The 17,500-nt window shown below is 47.3% G+C and overlaps 1 protein-coding gene and 1 long non-coding RNA gene across 2 annotated transcripts in view; both read right to left on the bottom strand.

Annotated features, from left to right (window-relative positions):
• LOC123507255 overlaps positions 1–4,184 on the bottom strand; it is a 39,239-nt gene extending 35,055 nt beyond the window's left edge. The window contains exon 1 of the long non-coding RNA XR_006675632.1: positions 3,935–4,184. This is a non-coding gene — a long non-coding RNA (uncharacterized LOC123507255). The remainder of the gene's footprint in view (positions 1–3,934) is intronic.
• Positions 4,185–9,484: 5,300 nt separating this feature from the next.
• Positions 9,485–11,198, bottom strand: LOC123507144 (protein bowel-like). The gene is made up of 2 exons (XM_045259761.1): positions 10,964–11,198; positions 9,485–10,855 (listed from the first exon to the last, which is right to left on the bottom strand). Exons 1-2 carry the CDS (start codon positions 11,088–11,090, stop codon positions 9,846–9,848), a joined length of 1,137 nt encoding a protein of 378 aa, XP_045115696.1. The 5' UTR covers positions 11,091–11,198; the 3' UTR covers positions 9,485–9,845.
• Positions 11,199–17,500: the final 6,302 nt, after the last annotated feature.

A 17,500-nucleotide genomic window follows, 5' to 3' on the forward strand; every position in this document is an offset into this window, starting at 1 on the left:
CCGTGTCCTGTTATTCTTAGTGTCACTCGTCTCTTAGCCAGGCAGAAGACACACAGAAAGGAAGGATTATTCTGTCCATGTCCTTGTTCTTTATTGCAGGAAGGAAGGGAATAAAAAGGAATAAAGTGAAGAGAGCGAGAGCCAGAGCGAGAGAGCGAGAGAGAGAGAGAGAGAGAGAGAGAGAGAGAGAGAGAGAGAGAGAGAGAGAAAGAGGATGTGAATGAGGGAGAAATAATGTTGAGTGCACTGGAATGAAAAGTGAAAAATGTGTTTTGTTGATGGTTTAAAGTGCTGAGAGAGAGAGTGAGCGAGAGAGAGAGAGAGAGAGAGAGAGAGAGAGAGAGAGAGAGAGAGAGAGAGAGAGAGAGACTAGGTGCATAATCCCAGCCTTTCGCTTTTCCACTACTGCTTTCCCCATATCAACAAATGTATAAACAGAAATCACGAGTCGTTTTCCCGCCTGTCCAGGGTCACTGTCCCGACGCATACAACGCGAGTGAACACAAACCTTGCCTCCAGTGAACATCCTCTCGTTTATCTCGTCACTTACGCTAAAAAATACAATGACATGCAGTGAAATGAATAAATAAATGAGTAAATAAACACACACACACACACACACACACACACACACACACACACACACACACACACACACACACAGATAGATAGATAGATAGTTTATTGACCACATCAATACAAATTATAATATACATATACAACTAACTTCCTAAACTAAATCAACAATAAACATTTAACTAACATTTGGAATCACAACAATGTAGTCCACAAATATAATCTACACATAAAATTTACGTTTTAATTATACATTCCTAAGATATCATGAATGATTTAACATGTGTCATGGGGGATATCAGGGGAAAATAGTTCTTCAAGGGTGGTAACATTATACCTCACTCTGATGTTTCCTGTTATAGAACAGTCCTCAACCACGTGCCTCTCTGTCTGAACTCCTCTGCCACATACACACACACGTTCTTCAAAAGGAAGGCGGCCACCACCTCGTCTATTCCAACGGCCGGTTTCTACGATAAGATTGTGGTCACTTACTCGGAAACGAGTAAACGCTATGCGGTCGGACTCGTTTATCAGATGTTTATTTGTATATATATCGTGTACCGATAAGCTTGGATTGGTCTCTCTATAATATTATATAGTACACCTTGATGAATTAGAATTCTCTATTACATTATGTACATTACGCCCATATTTTCAGGGCGGGACTTTTCGGTAGCTTCTACATCTCTCAAACGCCTCCACTCCTTTCTGATGCTTGGGTGAACATCCCGGTTGACGTAAATACGGCTGAAGTTGTCACCCGCAGACTTCAGTTGGCTGGCGCTGTTGAGGATGCTTGCGCGCAGATCCTTATTCCGAAGCGTAACCAAGATGGGGCGACTCCTACGGTGTGTAGGCCCCTCACCAGCGGGTAGTTCTCGTCCTAGCCTCCGATAGGTACACTCGACGTCACTGATGCCTACTTTTGTCCGTATCTTGTTAAGGTTCTCCTGGTCCGTTGTAGCACCATCCAACGCTTCATTCTCGTCAGGCACGCCCAGAACAACAATGTTTGCTTCACGCTCCTTGCGATCTAAAGCTTCTAAGAATTGCTGTTGTTTATCCAGTATTTCATCTTGTTTGTCGATACGAGACTTGAGCTCAGCGTAGTTCTTGTTGATGAGACTGTCAGGAGATATAATTGCAGTCTTGAGGGCTTGCATCTCCTTCATCACTTCTTCTAGCCTTTGGTTTAGGTGCTGGAACTCTTCGTTGTCTGTATTTGATGCCAGAATGACGTCGATCAGCTCATCTTTATTAACCTTGGCTAGTTGGCTAAGTTGTAGTTTCTGCAGGTCTGACAGATGTTTGGTTGCCATGGTTACGACTCAGTGCACATGCGCAGAAAAATGGCATACACACACACACACACACACACACACACACACACACACACACACACTTTGTGTTTTTCTCCTTGTTGTTGAGTGTAAAGGATAAAACAACAACAACAACAACAACAACAACAACAACAACAACAACAACAACCATTTCATTAGGTACGCTTGACAAAAAAAGGAAAAGAAATGAAAAAAAAAGATGAATGAATTAAATGAATGAACTGAACAACAAAACAATAACAACAATAACACACACAAAGGAACAAACACAACATCACTTCCTGTTTGTATGAATGGAAAAACACTTGTCTATGTTTATCTGTGTGTTTGTATATCTGTGTGTCTATGTGTCTGTGTATCTGTATGTCTGTGTGTCTGTTGCCTTCTATAACAGTACTTGTGTGTCTGTATGTCTTTGTGTCTGTATGTCTGTGTATATGTATGTCTGTGTGTCTGTTGCCTTCTATAACAGTACTTGTGTGTCCATATGTCTGTGTGTCTGTGTGTCTGGTGCCTTTTATAACAGCACTAGTACGTTTGTGTGTCTGTGTGTCTGTGTGTCTATGTGTCTGGGACCTTCAATAATAGCATTTGTGTGTCTGTGTGTCTGTGTCTGTGTGTCTCGTGGCTTCAACCGCAGCACTTCTTTATGTCTGTATGTCTATGTGTCTGTGTGTCTTCTATATTAATCTTGCCATCTCCTTTGTTCCTCCTTCGTGTCCCTGAGCGGCTGGGGAGGGCTGGCGGCTTACCTGTACCTACCTACCCCAACTGCACGCCAACCAGCCAACAGGAAAGACATGAGCAGGTAATCTTTAATCGCCTTTACTACTGGAACGCATTTTTAATTTGAGTTTATGGTGTGATGAGACGATTTTATTGACATTAGGAAGGGTTTATGGAGGTCAGAAGATTAATGGCCAGAGTCGTCGTTGTTTTAACCCTCACATAAGTTTCTGAAGCTGTATAAAATCGCCAAATAGTAAGCAGAATGAATATGGAAACGCGTCATGGTACTGAAGGGGTTAATGGCCTTTTCTATTGGGACGCATTTTTACCTTGAGTTGTAGGTGTGATGAGACGATTTTATTGACATTAGGAAGGGTCTATGGAGGTCAGAAGATTAATAGTCCAAAGTCTTCACTATTTTAATCTTCACATGAATTTCTGAAGCTGTATCAAACCACCAAATAGTAACCAGAATGAGTATGGAAACGTGTCCTGGTACTGAAGGGGTTAACGGCCTTACTTCTCTATTCCTCTTTGTTTACACGTTCTGTTTTTCCTTTCGTGGTGTTTATCTCGTGTGCTTTGTTTTGTGATCCTTCCGTTTTATTATTTTTTTCATTTTCTTTTCCTTTTTTTGTGTTTTTCCTTCTATTTTATCTATTTATCTTTGGGTCCTTTTCATTTTGTGTCTTTTCTTCCTTTCCGTGGGTGTATTAATGATAAGAAATAATGTAAGTAATAAAGACAAGAAATTTAGTATGCAATCATTCCTGTGACAAAATACTCACTAATTAATCGAATATTTGGTGTGTTTTGACTATCTATTTTGTTTAACGTGTTTTTATTGTCTATTTGATGTTCCTTTTTTTCCTGTTAGTTTATTTCCCGAGAGAGAGAGAGAGAGAGAGAGAGAGAGAGAGAGAGAGAGAGAGAGAGAGAGAGAGAGAGAGAGAGAGAGAGAGAATAGAAGAGAAAGAAAGAGAAAAAAAAGAAAGGAAGAAAAAAGAGACAACATCCTACACGCATATCACTTTGAACATTCCAACATCAAATCCTAAAACACCACCACCACCACCACCACCACCACCAACACCACCACCACCACGAACAACAACATTTCCTCACACGACACACCTTCCCAGTGACCCTGAACCCTCATTTTTAAACACCTCCCTGACCTACACCAAGAGAGAAATAAATACACAACTTCCTAACCACGCCATAGAAAACTGGCCTTTAATTCCCCTTTCCTTAGACTCTGAACGATAAGACACACTCCCCCTTACCTCTTATGAACTTTGAAGGCCCTCTGTAGCTTCAATGGGACTCGAAATCCATTGCTCGCGTCTCCAGTGGCCTTGAGAAGATAAGAACACAGGTAAGAGAGGTAAGAGGGAAGTTAATGTTATCCCTCACTGACCCACACACCTGCTGACGTTACCTGTGCTTCCTTTCTCTTCGTTTTATCTGTCTCTCTCTCTCTCTCTTTTATTATTTTTTTTCTTTTCTCCCTTTTCTTCACTCATTTTATCTTTATTTTTCTGCTTTCTCCTCGTTTATTTCTTTTATCTCTCTCTCTCTCTCTCTCTCTCTCTCTCTCTCTCTCCTTTCTACATATTACATGCATATCTATTTCCACTACTGGAACCCATTTTTTATCGTGAACTATTGGTGATTACACGATTTTATGTTGACATCAGGAAGGGTCTATGGAGGTCAGATTAATGGTCCAGAGTCTTTCACTATTCAAATCACCACGTAAGTTTCTGAAGCTGTATAAAATCGCTTAATAGTTAGCCGAATGAATATGAAAACGCGTCCTGGTGTTGAAGGGGTTAAATTATTGCCAGAATCATGAGTGTGACTTGAAAAACTAAAAAAATAAGAACTAAAATATAAGGAAAGGTGAAAGAAGTCCCTTTTGTTTGATCTCTTCAGTACTGGGACGCATTTTTACCACGAGTTTTGGGTATAATTACGACTAAACGGTTTTATTTACATTAGGAAAGGTTTGTGGAGGTCAGAGGATTAATGGCCACAGTCTTTCACTATTCTAATCACCATATAGGTTTCTGAAGCTGTAGAAAATCGCGAAATGGTAACCAGAATGAACATGAAGACGCGTCGTGGTACTGAAGGGGTTAAGCTATCGCCAGGATCATGAGTGTGTCGCGAAATGCTAAACATAAGAACGAGAAAATGAAGGAAAGGTGAAAGAAGTCATAGCAAAACATATCAAAGTGAGCCCTTTTGTTTGATCCCTTCAGTACTGAGAAGCATTTTTACCACGAGTTATGGGTATACGATTAAATGATTTTATCTACATTAGGAAGGGTCTATGGAGGTCAGAAGATTAATGGTCCAGAGCCTTCATTATTCTAATCCCCCACATAAGTTTCTGAAGCTGTATACAATCGCCAAATAGTAACCAGAATTAATATCAAAACACGTCATGGTACTGAAGGGGTTAATCTCTTTTGTTGCCCCTTGACGAAACTTCCCTTGTTACATAAAGGGATATAAAATGTAGGTATACCAAACAGTTAACCCTTCCAGTATCTCCCTTCCTGTGTCCCTTCCATTCCTTCACCTTCCCTTCCATCACAAAACATACACGAGTTTCCCTTTTTATTTAATCCCTTGTGTTACCCTTCATCAAATTTTCCCCTTTCATACAGACAAAGAGGAAATAAAATTAGGCATACAACACACTAATCCCTTCAGTATCTCCCTTCCTTCCCTTCCACGCATCCCTTCATCTTCCCTCTTCCCTTCTCCCAATCCGTGACAAGTTAAGCTCTTCCTTCCTTCCTTCTTTCCTTCCTTCCTTATCGTCGTGTATTGCTTGTGGTGTTGTGGTGTTGTGGTGTTGTGAGTTGTGATGGATGGGTTATTTGGTGTGTGTGTGTGTGTGTGTGTGTGTGTGTGTGTGTGTGTGTGTGTGTGTGTGTGTGTGTGTGTGTGTGTGTGTGTGTGTGGTATTGAGGAGAGAAATGACGAAAGTTGGAATAGGAGAAGAGGTGATATGAAAGAAGAAATAAGTTGGAGAAGAGAGAAAATATGAAAGAAAAGAGATAGAAAAGAGATAAAAAGGCAAGAAATAGCTATAAATGAAGAGAGAGAGAGAGAGAGAGAGAGAGAGAGAGAGAGAGAGAGAGAGAGAGAGAATATCTGGATCAAACGAGGGTCCACTCATAAACCACTTCAATATCTTAATTACAGAACCACTACACATGTGATCCTTTTCACTCCCGCGGCTTCTTCCTGTCTCAGTGTTAGAGTTCTGTGTGACTCTACATTGCGATTGGCTTTCTTCACCGCTGCCCTGCGATATACAACGATTCTCTATGCTAAGAACACTTCACCGCTTCTCTTCGCTTCGCTTCTCTTCACTTAAAACGATGTACGAGATTTATATTAGCGATGGGAAGAAAAATATTGAATTACAAGGAGAAGTTTTGTTGTTTTGTAGTTTTTTTTTAGCTACTATGATGTTTACAAGTGGCTGTAGAATATGAAAAGCCTCAAAATCGTTAGTGATTATTGAAAAAATGTGTCAAATAGCAGTGAAAGGGTTAATTACGGCAACTCACTGCCGCTACTCTAACCCTTTCAGTACCACGACGCGTTTCCATATTCATTCTGCTTACTATTTGGTGATTTTATACAGCTTCAGAAACTTATGTGGGGGATTAAAATAGTGAAGACTATGGCTATTAATTTTCTGACCTCCTAATGTCAATAAAAGGGTCTAATCGCACAAAATCTCAAGGTAATAAATGTGTCCCAGTACTGAAGGGGTTAGCTGGCTGTCGTGGTGGTTATCAGAGTTTTCAAGAGTGATTTCATGGTGCTAATGGTTGTTTTATGCAATTTTGATATCACGTAGCTTTGAAAATACGGCTTATCTTTCTTTTTTTTAACGGGAAGGAGCAACATATCATAGCCCTAAAAATATAACACACTGCTGTGAAATCAGTTAATAAAAAGACAAATAAATGAATGAATAACAATAAAATAGATGAATTGTCTTGAAATTCATTAAGCGCTACTATCATCATCATCATCATCATCATGTGTACACTTATCATACACACACACGTGAATACAACACTAACACACACAATAAACACTCCCATTTGCTGACATAACGTACCTTCCAGAAACACTTAAGCAACCCTTTCAGGCGTCGTTTTCTATTTTCCAAGTCAGTATAAAAGAAAATGGTTTAAATCGATAACTACTCTATCCTGGCATGGGTGGAGAGGAAGAAGAAATAGTGGACCATTTTTATAGTAGAGTGTGACAAGTACAAGAAGCAAAGAAAAGCACCGGACACTCAGGTAGCAAACATCATAGGTAGGGAAGAATGGGAGGAGAGAAAAGAGGAGGAAGACAGAGTGATCAGAGCAGTACTAGGACTGAACAGGAAGCAAAGTCAGTGATTATAGAACAGTGAGCCACGTGAAAATATTTTTAGTTGAAAGCTGGTCAATAAGGAACCAACTTTGCATACTGTGAAAGGAGGAAGAGAGACCTGAGAAGCGACTCCAAGCGGCACAGGTCCAAAGAAGAAGAAGAAGAAGAAGAAGAAGAAGAAGAAGAAGAAGAAGAAGAAGAAGAAGAAGAAGAAGAAGAAGAAGAAGAAGAAGAAGAAGAAGAAGAAGAAGAAGAAGAAGAAGAAGAAGAAGAAGAAGAAGAAGGAGAAGAAGAGACAAAAACAATTATAGAAACATGTAAAGCAAAATGTATGGAAGTTGTATACCTGTGCAGGGAATTAATTTGTACCTGTAATTGAAGAAGTCTCTCTCTCTCTCTCTCTCTCTCTCTCTCTCTCTCTCTCTCTCAAACAAGATCACAAGTCAATATAAAACTGATTTAAAACTTTCATTTTCACAACAACCAAGAGTTAAAACGTAAACATTGTAATTATTGTCCTCCTCCTCCTCCTCCTCCTCCTCCTCCTCCTCTTCTTTCTCCTCCATTTTTCATCTCACCTTCTTTCATCATCATCATCATCATCATCACACTGTTTTTTCCTTCTTTGCTTTCATCTCCTCTTTCCTCCTTCTCCTCCTCCTCTTCTTCCTCCTCCTCCTCCTCCTCTTCTTTCTCCTCCATCTTCTACCTTCTTTGCTTTCATCTCCTTCTCTCTCCTCCTTTTCTTTCTCCATCTTCCATCTCCATCTTCATCATCACACTATTTTCCCTTGTTTTCCTTCATCTCCTCCTCCTCTTCCCCTCCCATCTTCCATCTCCCTTTCTTTCATCACCATTACCACTCTATTTCTCCTTCTTTGCCTTCATTTCCTTCTCTTTCCTCCTTCTCCACATCTTCTTCCTCCTCCTCCTCCTCTTCCTCTTCTTTCTCCTCCATCTTCTATCTCCACCTCCATCATCACCACTCTTTTCCTTTCTTTGCCTTCATCTCCTCTTTCATCCTCCTCCTCCCCCTCCTCTTCCTTCTCCTCCTCCTCCTCCTCCTCCTCCATTATTTTTTCTCTTTTCTTCCTGTCTTCTTCTGTTCATCTATTCTTATTTTGTTTTACCTTATTTTTTTTCTTATTTTTACGTTTTTGTCTGTCTGTCTGTCTGTCACCACAAAGGAACACAAAGGAAGCATAAACAGGAGGAGGAGGAAGAGGAAGAGGAAGAGGAAGATGAAGAGGAAGAGGAAAAGAACAAGAACAAGAAGAACAGCAACAACAATAATAACAACAAAATCAGGAAGAGGAGGAGGAGTAGGAGGAGGAGGAGGAGGAGGAGGAGGAGTAGGAGGAGGAGGAGGAGGAGGAGGAGGAGGAGGAGGAGGAGGAGGAGGAGGAGGAGGATTAATAAAAGGATTACAACTCATTACCACCTCCACACATCCTTCCCAACCGGTCTGGAACAAGTAATACATTATCAGTAAGACTAAACATGCACTCCTCCTCCTCCTCCCTCCTCCTCCTCCTCCTCCTCCTCCTCCCTCCTCCTCCTCCACTACCTCCCTCTCCTATCTCCATCCAAGCACCTCTTCTCCTCCACTCCTATTGTTTTCTCCATGGCCTTATTCTCTCTCTCTCTCTCTCTCTCTCTCTCTCTCTCTCTCTCTCTCTCTCTGTCTCTTTCATCTTATCCTTATCTCTTCCCATTTCAAGAAGTGACTTATTTCTATTCTTTTGTTTTACTCTCTCTCTCTCTCTCTCTCTCTCTCTCTCTCTCTCTCTCTCTCTCTCTCTCTCTCATGTGATTTACGACTGTCATAAAAAAATCAAAGAAAATACAGAAAAAAAGAAGAATGAAGAGAAAAGAAGAGAAGGAGGATGGGTGGTTTACTGAGAGAAGGAGGAGGAGGAGGAGGAGGAGGAGGAGGAGGAGGAGGAGGAAAGGAGGTTCGTGTGCCTTACATTCTTCCCTTTGTCTCTTCCTCCCTTCGTGGCTTGACTCCTCCATCTCTCCTCCATTTCTCCACCGTGGTGATGAAAGGGAGGAAGGAGCTGCCTGACGGAGGGAGGCTGAGGGCTTACCGCGGGGGCAGGCTGGGAATATTTGTGGTGAAGGAGGAGGAGGAGGAGGAGGAGGAGGAGGAGGAGGAGGAGGAGGAGGAGGAGGAGGACTAGTGATGTAGTGAGCCACGGTTGAGAAGAAAGGGTCCTAATCCGTGTTTATCTTCCTCCCTATTTATTCCTTTCGTCAGCGGTGCCTTCCCTTCCCTCCTTTGTCTCGCGTCTGTTTCGCCATCACTGGAAGGCAAGCCGTCGCCGCGCCCTGCCGCCCCGCTCCTCCCTGCCGCGGTGTGGGCGTTGGCGGGGCGCGGGGCCACGACAGGCGGGTGGGGATCAAGCAGTACAAGGTTAGGGCTTTTCCTCTTTTATTTATGCAAAATATTTCTCTCCCAGACGCCAGACGGGAACTTAAGGCTACGGGCGCCCCTGGTGCGAGGCGCCGCCCGGTGACGCGGATTGTGGGGTGGGGTATAGGAACGCGGGGCGGCACTACTCTGAGGCACTGGTGTCCTTCAGGGCCAGGAGGCGTGCCAGGCACTCATCTGGCACTGTGGTGACGTGAGCAGCACCCTCTGCCTCACTCACCACACGCACTCACACACGCACGTGCACACACACACAAACGCACGCACGCACGCACGCACGCACACACACACACACACACACACACACACACACACACACACACCACTACACCAACACGCCGCCCTCACCGCACGGCGCCGCCCTTGCCTTGGTGGTCGGCGGTGCGGGGTATTTCGTTCTTGTTGTGGTCGACGAGTCGCGCCGCCACCTCCTCCATGCACCGCCGCCTGCTGTACACCGTCAGGTCCAACGCCTTCTCCTCCGCCGCCTCCGCCGTGTCCCCCGCCATCACGAACAACACATCCGGCTCCTCCTGATCTCCGCTGCCTGGCGGGGGCGGCGGCGCGTCGGGTGGCGGCACAGGGAACAGCTGCAGGTCGGGGCCAAGGAAACGGTGAAGGCGTGCCGGGGGGGGGTAGGGTGACAGCCGCTCCCTCAGGTCAAGGGTCCTGAAAGGCGAGGCGCACAGGGAGGGCGGCGGCGAGGCAGCAGAGGACGCGGGCGGGACGGGGGCGACGTCGTGGGCGTGCTGCGCCTTGTGCACGGCGAGCGTGCGCGCCTGGCAGAATCCCTTGCCGCACGCCTCGCACTTGAAGGGCTTCTCCTTGCTGTGGATGTACTTGTGGTCGCGGAGGTGGTCCTGCCTCCTGAAGGCCTTGCCGCAGATGTCGCAGGGGAAGGGCCGCTCGTCCGTGTGGGTCCGCTCGTGGATCAGCAGGTTGTAGCTCTTGGTGAACTCCCGCTGGCAGTACTTGCAGATGTACCGCTTCTTGGGTCTGCTGAGGCGGCCCCCGGGAGTCAGCAGCAGCCGGTTCAGGGCCAGCTCGCCCGCGCCCAGCGCCGCCCACGGTAGCTGGCCCAATGGGTTGCAGCCCTGCAGTAGCCCCAGGGGTGGGGGCAGCGGCTTGGCAGCGCTGCCAGCAGACTGCAGCAGCGGCAGTGACTGAAGTAGGTGGAAGGCTGAGGTGCCGGACAGGCGGCTGATGAAGTGGGAGTCGGGGTTTGGTGGCAGGAGCGTGGGCGGCTGGTGGGCGGGCGGGGAAGCAGCAGCAGGCCCCGGGGATGGGGAAGACAGGGGCGGGGACGCCATAGGCGGGGACCACTTGGCCTCGCGGCGGTCGAGAGTGAGGGCGCCTGCGGGTGGAGGGAAGTGTCACAAGGGACAGGAGTGTAAGGGGAATCATGTAGCAGTGAGGCGCCTGCACCAGCATCACCTGCCTGACGAGGCCGCCAGACACTCACCGCGCGAGGGACTGCCGCTCTCCGTGGCACTGTTATCCTTAGTCTCGGTTGGCACTGGCGTCCCCATGGCGCTGTGTCGGCGCGGCACGAGGGGCGGGCGTCCGGCCGCGAGGGTGTCCGCCTTCATACTGAACTACACACCGCAGGGGGAGAGAACGAGGCTCCGCTCCCGTGTGTGTGTGTGTGTGTGTGTGTGTGTGTGTGTGTGTGTGTGTGTGTGTGTCGGCGGGCAGGAGATGGACTACTGCAGCCTCCAGCCGCCGCCCTCAGTAAATCTTGGCGAGGCGCGTGACTCCCATGATGCTCCGCGCCGAAATTTACTCTGCATTACCATTTTCTCACGTGACGCTCCAAACATTCCCTCTCCCTCTCCCTCTCCATCTCTCTCTCTCTCTCTCTCTCTCTCTCTCTCTCTCTCTCTCTCTCCTGCATCCTTCCCTCCCTCCCCTACACTTCCTCCCTCCCCCCCTTGCCGTGTCCGTGCAGCATCGTACACCTGCCGCCGCCACGCAGTACCTGTCTGAGGTGTGTGGCACGTGACGTCACAGGGCGGACGTCGTGGATTGGCTGGCGGTGCCCCGGGGTCAACACGCTCTTCACGCTTCTCAGGGCGACTCAATAACACTTGTGCGTTATGTGGCGCGTCGTGCGGCGGCGTACGGATAACTCACGCTACGGATAACTGTTGGTACGGATAACTGAGGATCCGGATAAGTGAAGGTAGCAATGAGGCACAGTTCGGATAAATGGAGTTACGGATGGCATGTCTGTCGTTTGGATAAGACGCTATTTGACTCAAAGGACAATCCGGAAAAAAAAAAAAAACTGAAAAACACACCACTTCCGGATAACTGAACATCTGGATAAGAACTACGAAACACACACACACACACACACACACACACACACACACACACACACACACACACACACACACACACACACACATACACACAAATCAATAACATACTAACAAAACAAAACAAAAATAAATAAATCAATAAATAAATAAATAAAAAACAAGAAGGATTGCAAAGGATACCACGCAACGCTCCTATATCCTTCCTGACCTCCTTAGCGTTCCTGCCCACCGTGAAGGACCATCTGGGAAGTGACCATCCACCACTTGTAACCCTTCCCAGGTGGCGCCTAGTTGTATGTGGGGGGAGAGGGGGCGCTGACAACACAGGGGTGAGTGATGGACTGCCCCTCCCCCATCCCAACCCTTCTCCATCTCCGTGACTATAGTGGTGAGGGGTATGGTGGAGGAAAGGAGGAGGAGGAGGAGGTAATGGTGGTGGTGGTGGTGGTGGTGGTGGTGGTGGTGGTGGTGGTGGTGATATATCAGTAGTAGTAATAGTAGTAGTAGTAGTAGTAATTAATGTTTTTTGTTTTCGTTTAAGAAGAGGAAGAGGAAAAAGGGGAAGAGTAGGAGGAGGAAGTAGTAGTAGTAGTAATAGTAGTAGTAGTAGTAGTAGTAGTAGTAGTAGTAGTAGTAGTAGTAGTAGTAGTAGTAGTAGTAGTAGTAGTAGTAGTAGTAGTAGTAGTAGTAGTAGTAGTAGTAGTAGTAGTAGTAGTAGTAGCAGTAGTAGTTGATGTTGTTTTAGTGTAGAAGGGACAGAGAAACAGGAAGAAGAAGAAGAGGAAGATGAAGAGATAGAGGAGGAGGAAGAGATAGAGGAGAAGGAAGAGGAAGATGAGGAAGAAGAGGAAGACGAAGAAGAAAGGTGACCATTCCTATAGCGTCATCTGTTCGACTTAGATTCAAAAAGGACTAAACATATCAACCTAACCTAACCTAACCTAACCCAACCCAACCCAACCTAACTTAACACAATCTATCTTAATCAGACGAAAAAAAAAAAAAACAGGAAAAAATACTTGATCTACACTAACCAAAGAACAAACTAAACCAAACACATGGAAACACAAGAAAACTCACGCAAACTCACGGAAATACACACAAACTCACGCAAGCACAAGTAAACTCACGCAAACTCACGGAAACTCACGCAAGCACAAGTAAACTCACGCAAACTCACGCAAGCACAAGCAAACTCACGCAAACTCACGGAAACTCACACAAACTCACGAAAACATACGCAGACTCTAGCAAACACACACAGACTCACGGAAACACGCAAACTCACGCAAACTCAAAACAAACTCACGCAAACAAACGCAAACACACGTAAACTCACGCAAACACACGTAAACTCACGCAAACGCACGCAAACTCACGCAAAACACACACAAACACAAGCAAATGACAAGTAAAACACACAAACACACACAAACACACGCAAACTCACTCAAACACACCCAAACCTAACCTAACCTAACCCAAAACTAACCACCACAATCAGCTTCCTACTTTTCTAACCTGGGGGAAACAGTGGGAGGCCGGGGCAGCGGGGAAGACAACGGGGCGAGGCGGAACGGGGCGGGGCGAAGTGGGGGACGACTCGGCGTGACTAGCTGCCGTAAAGGACCCGCTGCCCACGACCCGGGACGACCAGCTGACAGTTTCAATATGGAGAGTCTTTGTTGGGCAACGCGGTAGGAGGGAGAGGCTGGGAGAGGCAGAGGGAGGGAGGGTGGGGGTGGTGGAAGAGTGGATGGGATGAAGTAAGTAGTAGGTAAGAAGGGGTAGTGTTTGGGGGGTTTAGGGGGTGGGGGTAGCCAGGCCGGGTCGTCTTGCTCCTTCTCTCATGCAGGTGGTCGTCGGGTTCCGCCTCCCTGACCTCCACCTCCACCTCCACCTTCACCTGTACTTGTCCCTCCACTCCACTCCACTCCACCACCTCCACCTGCCCCGCCACCGCCGCCGCCACCACTCACTGTGCGCTCTCTCGTGACCCGGACAAAGGAACTGACACACACACACACACACACACACACACACACACACACACACACACACACACACACACACGGGAGTAATAAAAATATCAGTCTAATAATAACCAAACACCCCGACCACTTGCACTCGCCTCGCTCTTCACTTCTCATAATCACGCCCCGAGAGCAGCCACAAGGAGCCACGAGGAGCCAGACCCCCTGACGCGGCGCCCACCACTACTACGAGCCGCCGCCAGGTACTTGTCTATTGCTCAACTGCTCAGCGTCGCCCCGCCAGGTAGCGCCCGCCAAGAATTTCCGAGGAAGGCAACGGGAGAAGGCGGCGAGAAGGGAAACCGGAGTTCACATCACCTTCCACAGGAGAGATTCTTATCCACATCCTCCTCCTCCTCCTCCTCCTCCTCCTCCTCCTCCTCCTTCTTCGTCTTACACTCCACCAGTTCCTCTTTTTTGTGAGCGTAAGGTAGTTTTTTTTGTGGGTCTTTTTCGTCATGTTTAAATTCCTGGATGGCTGAACAGCGTGGATAGGTGGATGACTGACTGACTGATAGACTGGCTGAGGGACTAGATGACTGACAGAATAAGATAGAAGACTGACTGACCGATGACAAGACAGAAGACTGACTGACCGATTGACTGACTGATTAACTGACTGAATAATAGGGTAGATGACTAAGTGACTGACTGACTACTTGACTAACTGAATCAAAGAGTGACTATAATGATGTCTGATGTCTGATGGCTGATGTCTGGTCAAAAGGATGCATAAAGACGAGAAAGAGACAGAGAGAGACAGAGAAGGAGAAAAAAAGGCTGAAAACTCAAAAAAAGGAGGTCTGGAGCGTGTGGCTTCGTTCCAGGCGCCAGTAAAGAGCAGGGCAACGAAGCGACGGGCATTCATGAGCGTGGGAGCTGCCATGTTCTCCTCCTCCTCCTCCTCCTCCTCCTCCTCCTCCTCCTCCTCCTCCTCCTCCTCCTCCTCCTCCTGGGTAAAAGTCACACGCAGGAGGAAAAACGGAGATGAGTGATAATACGAGCCTGACCGACGTGGAAGAGGAGGAGGAGGAGGAGGAGGAGGAGGAGGAGGAAGTTAGGGGCACAGGTGTCATACCGCTCACGCTCTCCCTCTCAGGTGTGTGTGTGTGTGTGTGTGTGTGTGTGTGTGTGTGTGTGTGTGATGAAGGGTGACTGAGGCGTCGTGAGTGGCTGGAAGAGGAAGAAGGGAAGAGGAGGAGGAGGAGGAGGAGGAGGAGGAGGAGGAGGAGGAGGAGGAGGAAGTTAGTATAGGGAAATGTTAGCAATAAGAATGGAGAGACGAAACAAGAACAAGAACAGAGAGAGAGAGAGAGAGAGAGAGAGAGAGAGAGAGAGAGAGAGAGAGAGAGAGAGAGAGAGAGAGAGAGAGAAAGAGAAAGAGAAACACTAACACCAACACCAGCACCAACACGCACAACCCAGCAACCCACAACTAACAAACCAACGGGACATTTAACCACCCCCCCAAAAAACCCAACACCCCCACCTCCCCCCTCCCCTCACAGTATTTCCGGCTTGCGCTACACAACCAAGGTAAAAGGGAGAGAGGAGGGAAGGGGGGTGGGAGAGGAGGAGGAGAGGGGAGAGGAAGGGGACGGGAGAGAGGAGGGGACGAGGGGGGACATTCACTCACGAACCCCCTTATGCTGCCCACGCCCTCGCCACGTCAGGGTGTGTCTGGGGGCGTGGGAACGGGGCTAAGGGCGTAGGTGTGGCTGGGGAGAGTAGGTTGGGGGTGTGGGTGGGTGTGGGTGGGTGTGGGCGTGAGGTGAACTTTGAAGTGTGATGGAAGTGAGTGGGTGTAGCGAAAAGTCACGTGTGTGTGTGTGTGTGTGTGTGTGTGTGTGTGTGTGGTGAGGGGCAGGTGAGAACAGGTGAGGTTAGGGACATAAAAGGTGTAGTTTTAATTAGTAAACGAAGAGCAAAAGGGTATATGATAAAGTTGCAAATAATAAATTACAAAACAAACAAACTACTACTACTACTACTACTACTACTACTACTACTATTACCACCACCACCACCACCACTACCACCACGACTACCACTACTACTACTACTACAGGAAAATAAGAAAAACGAGTGAATGAGTAAGCAAGCGAGTGAGTGAGTGAGTGAGTGAGTGAGTGAGTGAGAGCGGACCGTGACTCAAACCTCACCTGCACAGCCTCCTCTTTCCCCAAGACGACCGTGGGAACACCGCACACACACACACACACACACACACACACACACACACACACACACACACACACACACACACACACTCACGAACGCTGTCGGCCACGCGACCTCGGGTGTTGCAAGTAGCACCGACACACGAACAGGAGACCAGACAAACAAGCATTACCAGAGAGAGAGAGAGAGAGAGAGAGAGAGAGAGAGAGAGAGAGCTAATTAACTTCCCTTTACTTTCACTCCACTGGGAATTTAAGAGCGAGACAGAGAGAGAGAGAGAGAGAGAGAGAGAGAGAGAGAGAGAGAGAGAGAGAGAGAGAGAGAGAGAGAGAGAGAGAGAGAGAGAGAGAGAGAGAACTTGTATAATCTTATCCTTTCGTTTTCTTTATCCTTCCTTTTTCCTTTTTATTTCCTTCTACTTCTTTACTTCCTACTTTCCTCCTCCTCCTTTAACCCTTTTCCTTTTTCTTATCTTCTTCTTCTTCTTCCTCCTCCTCCTCCTCCTCCTCTTCTTCTTCTTCTTTTTCTCCTCCTCCTCCTCCTCCTCCTCCTCTACACTATCTTACACCTCCCCATCCATCTCTCCACCGGCGCCTTCCTTCCCCTCTCCTCCCCTGTGGCCCCTCACTTCCCCCCCTCCCTCCCCATTCCCCCAGCGGCACTAATGAAGGGGAATGGGAGACTGGGAGACGAGCGGCACTTTTAGCTGAGACAATTTACCGCACACACACACACACACACACACACACACACACACACACACACACACACACACACACACACACACACACACGTGAATAATCTCAGTTAACCATGTACGGCGGCCGCTTATGGTCCCCTAGGCGTTCATTAGTACGTACACACACACACACACACACACACACACACACACACACACACACACACACACACACACACACACATATACACACACATAAGGAAGTTATGCACGTTTATCTACTAAGCTGAGGCGTTTTGAGAGAGAGAGAGAGAGAGAGAGAGAGAGAGAGAGAGAGAGAGAGAGAGAGAGAGAGAGAGAGAGAGAGTCATCCACGCTCATAAACTAAGTCATTTTTCACATACGTTATTAAACCACACTTCAGTACGTCACCTCCTCCTCCTCCTCTTCCTCCTCCTCCTCCTCCTCCTCCTCCTCCTCCTCCTCCTCCTCCTCCTCTTCCCCCGGGCGTCAGTCGGGCAGAAATAATGGCCCTGTATGCCTATGGTTCGTCTCCTTGTTATTACACTTAGGGGGAAGACCACGGGGAGAGGAGAGAGAGTGAGAGTGAGAGAGAGAGAGCTGGACACCGTGGGAACTCCTCCTCCTCCTCCTCCTCCTCCTCCTCCTCCTTCTCTTCCTCCTCTTCTATGCAAATGTTCAGGAAAGATTAGCCATTCTTCCTTCCTTCCTTGCTTGCTCTCTCTCTCTCTCTCTCTCTCTCTCTCTCTCTCTCTCTCTCT

The sequence above is a fragment of the Portunus trituberculatus genome, chromosome 21 (genome assembly GCF_017591435.1).
Source record: "Portunus trituberculatus isolate SZX2019 chromosome 21, ASM1759143v1, whole genome shotgun sequence".
NCBI lineage: Eukaryota > Metazoa > Arthropoda > Malacostraca > Decapoda > Portunidae > Portunus > Portunus trituberculatus.

Bases quoted from the DNA above. Each gene is read 5' to 3' on its own strand.
- LOC123507144 (XM_045259761.1), bottom strand. From the start codon at position 11,090: ATGAAGGCGGACACCCTCGCGGCCGGACGCCCGCCCCTCGTGCCGCGC. The intron at 10,856-10,963 runs GTGAGTGTCTGG...CTCCACCCGCAG, and splicing joins GAGCGGCAGTCCCTCGCGCG to GCGCCCTCACTCTCGACCGC.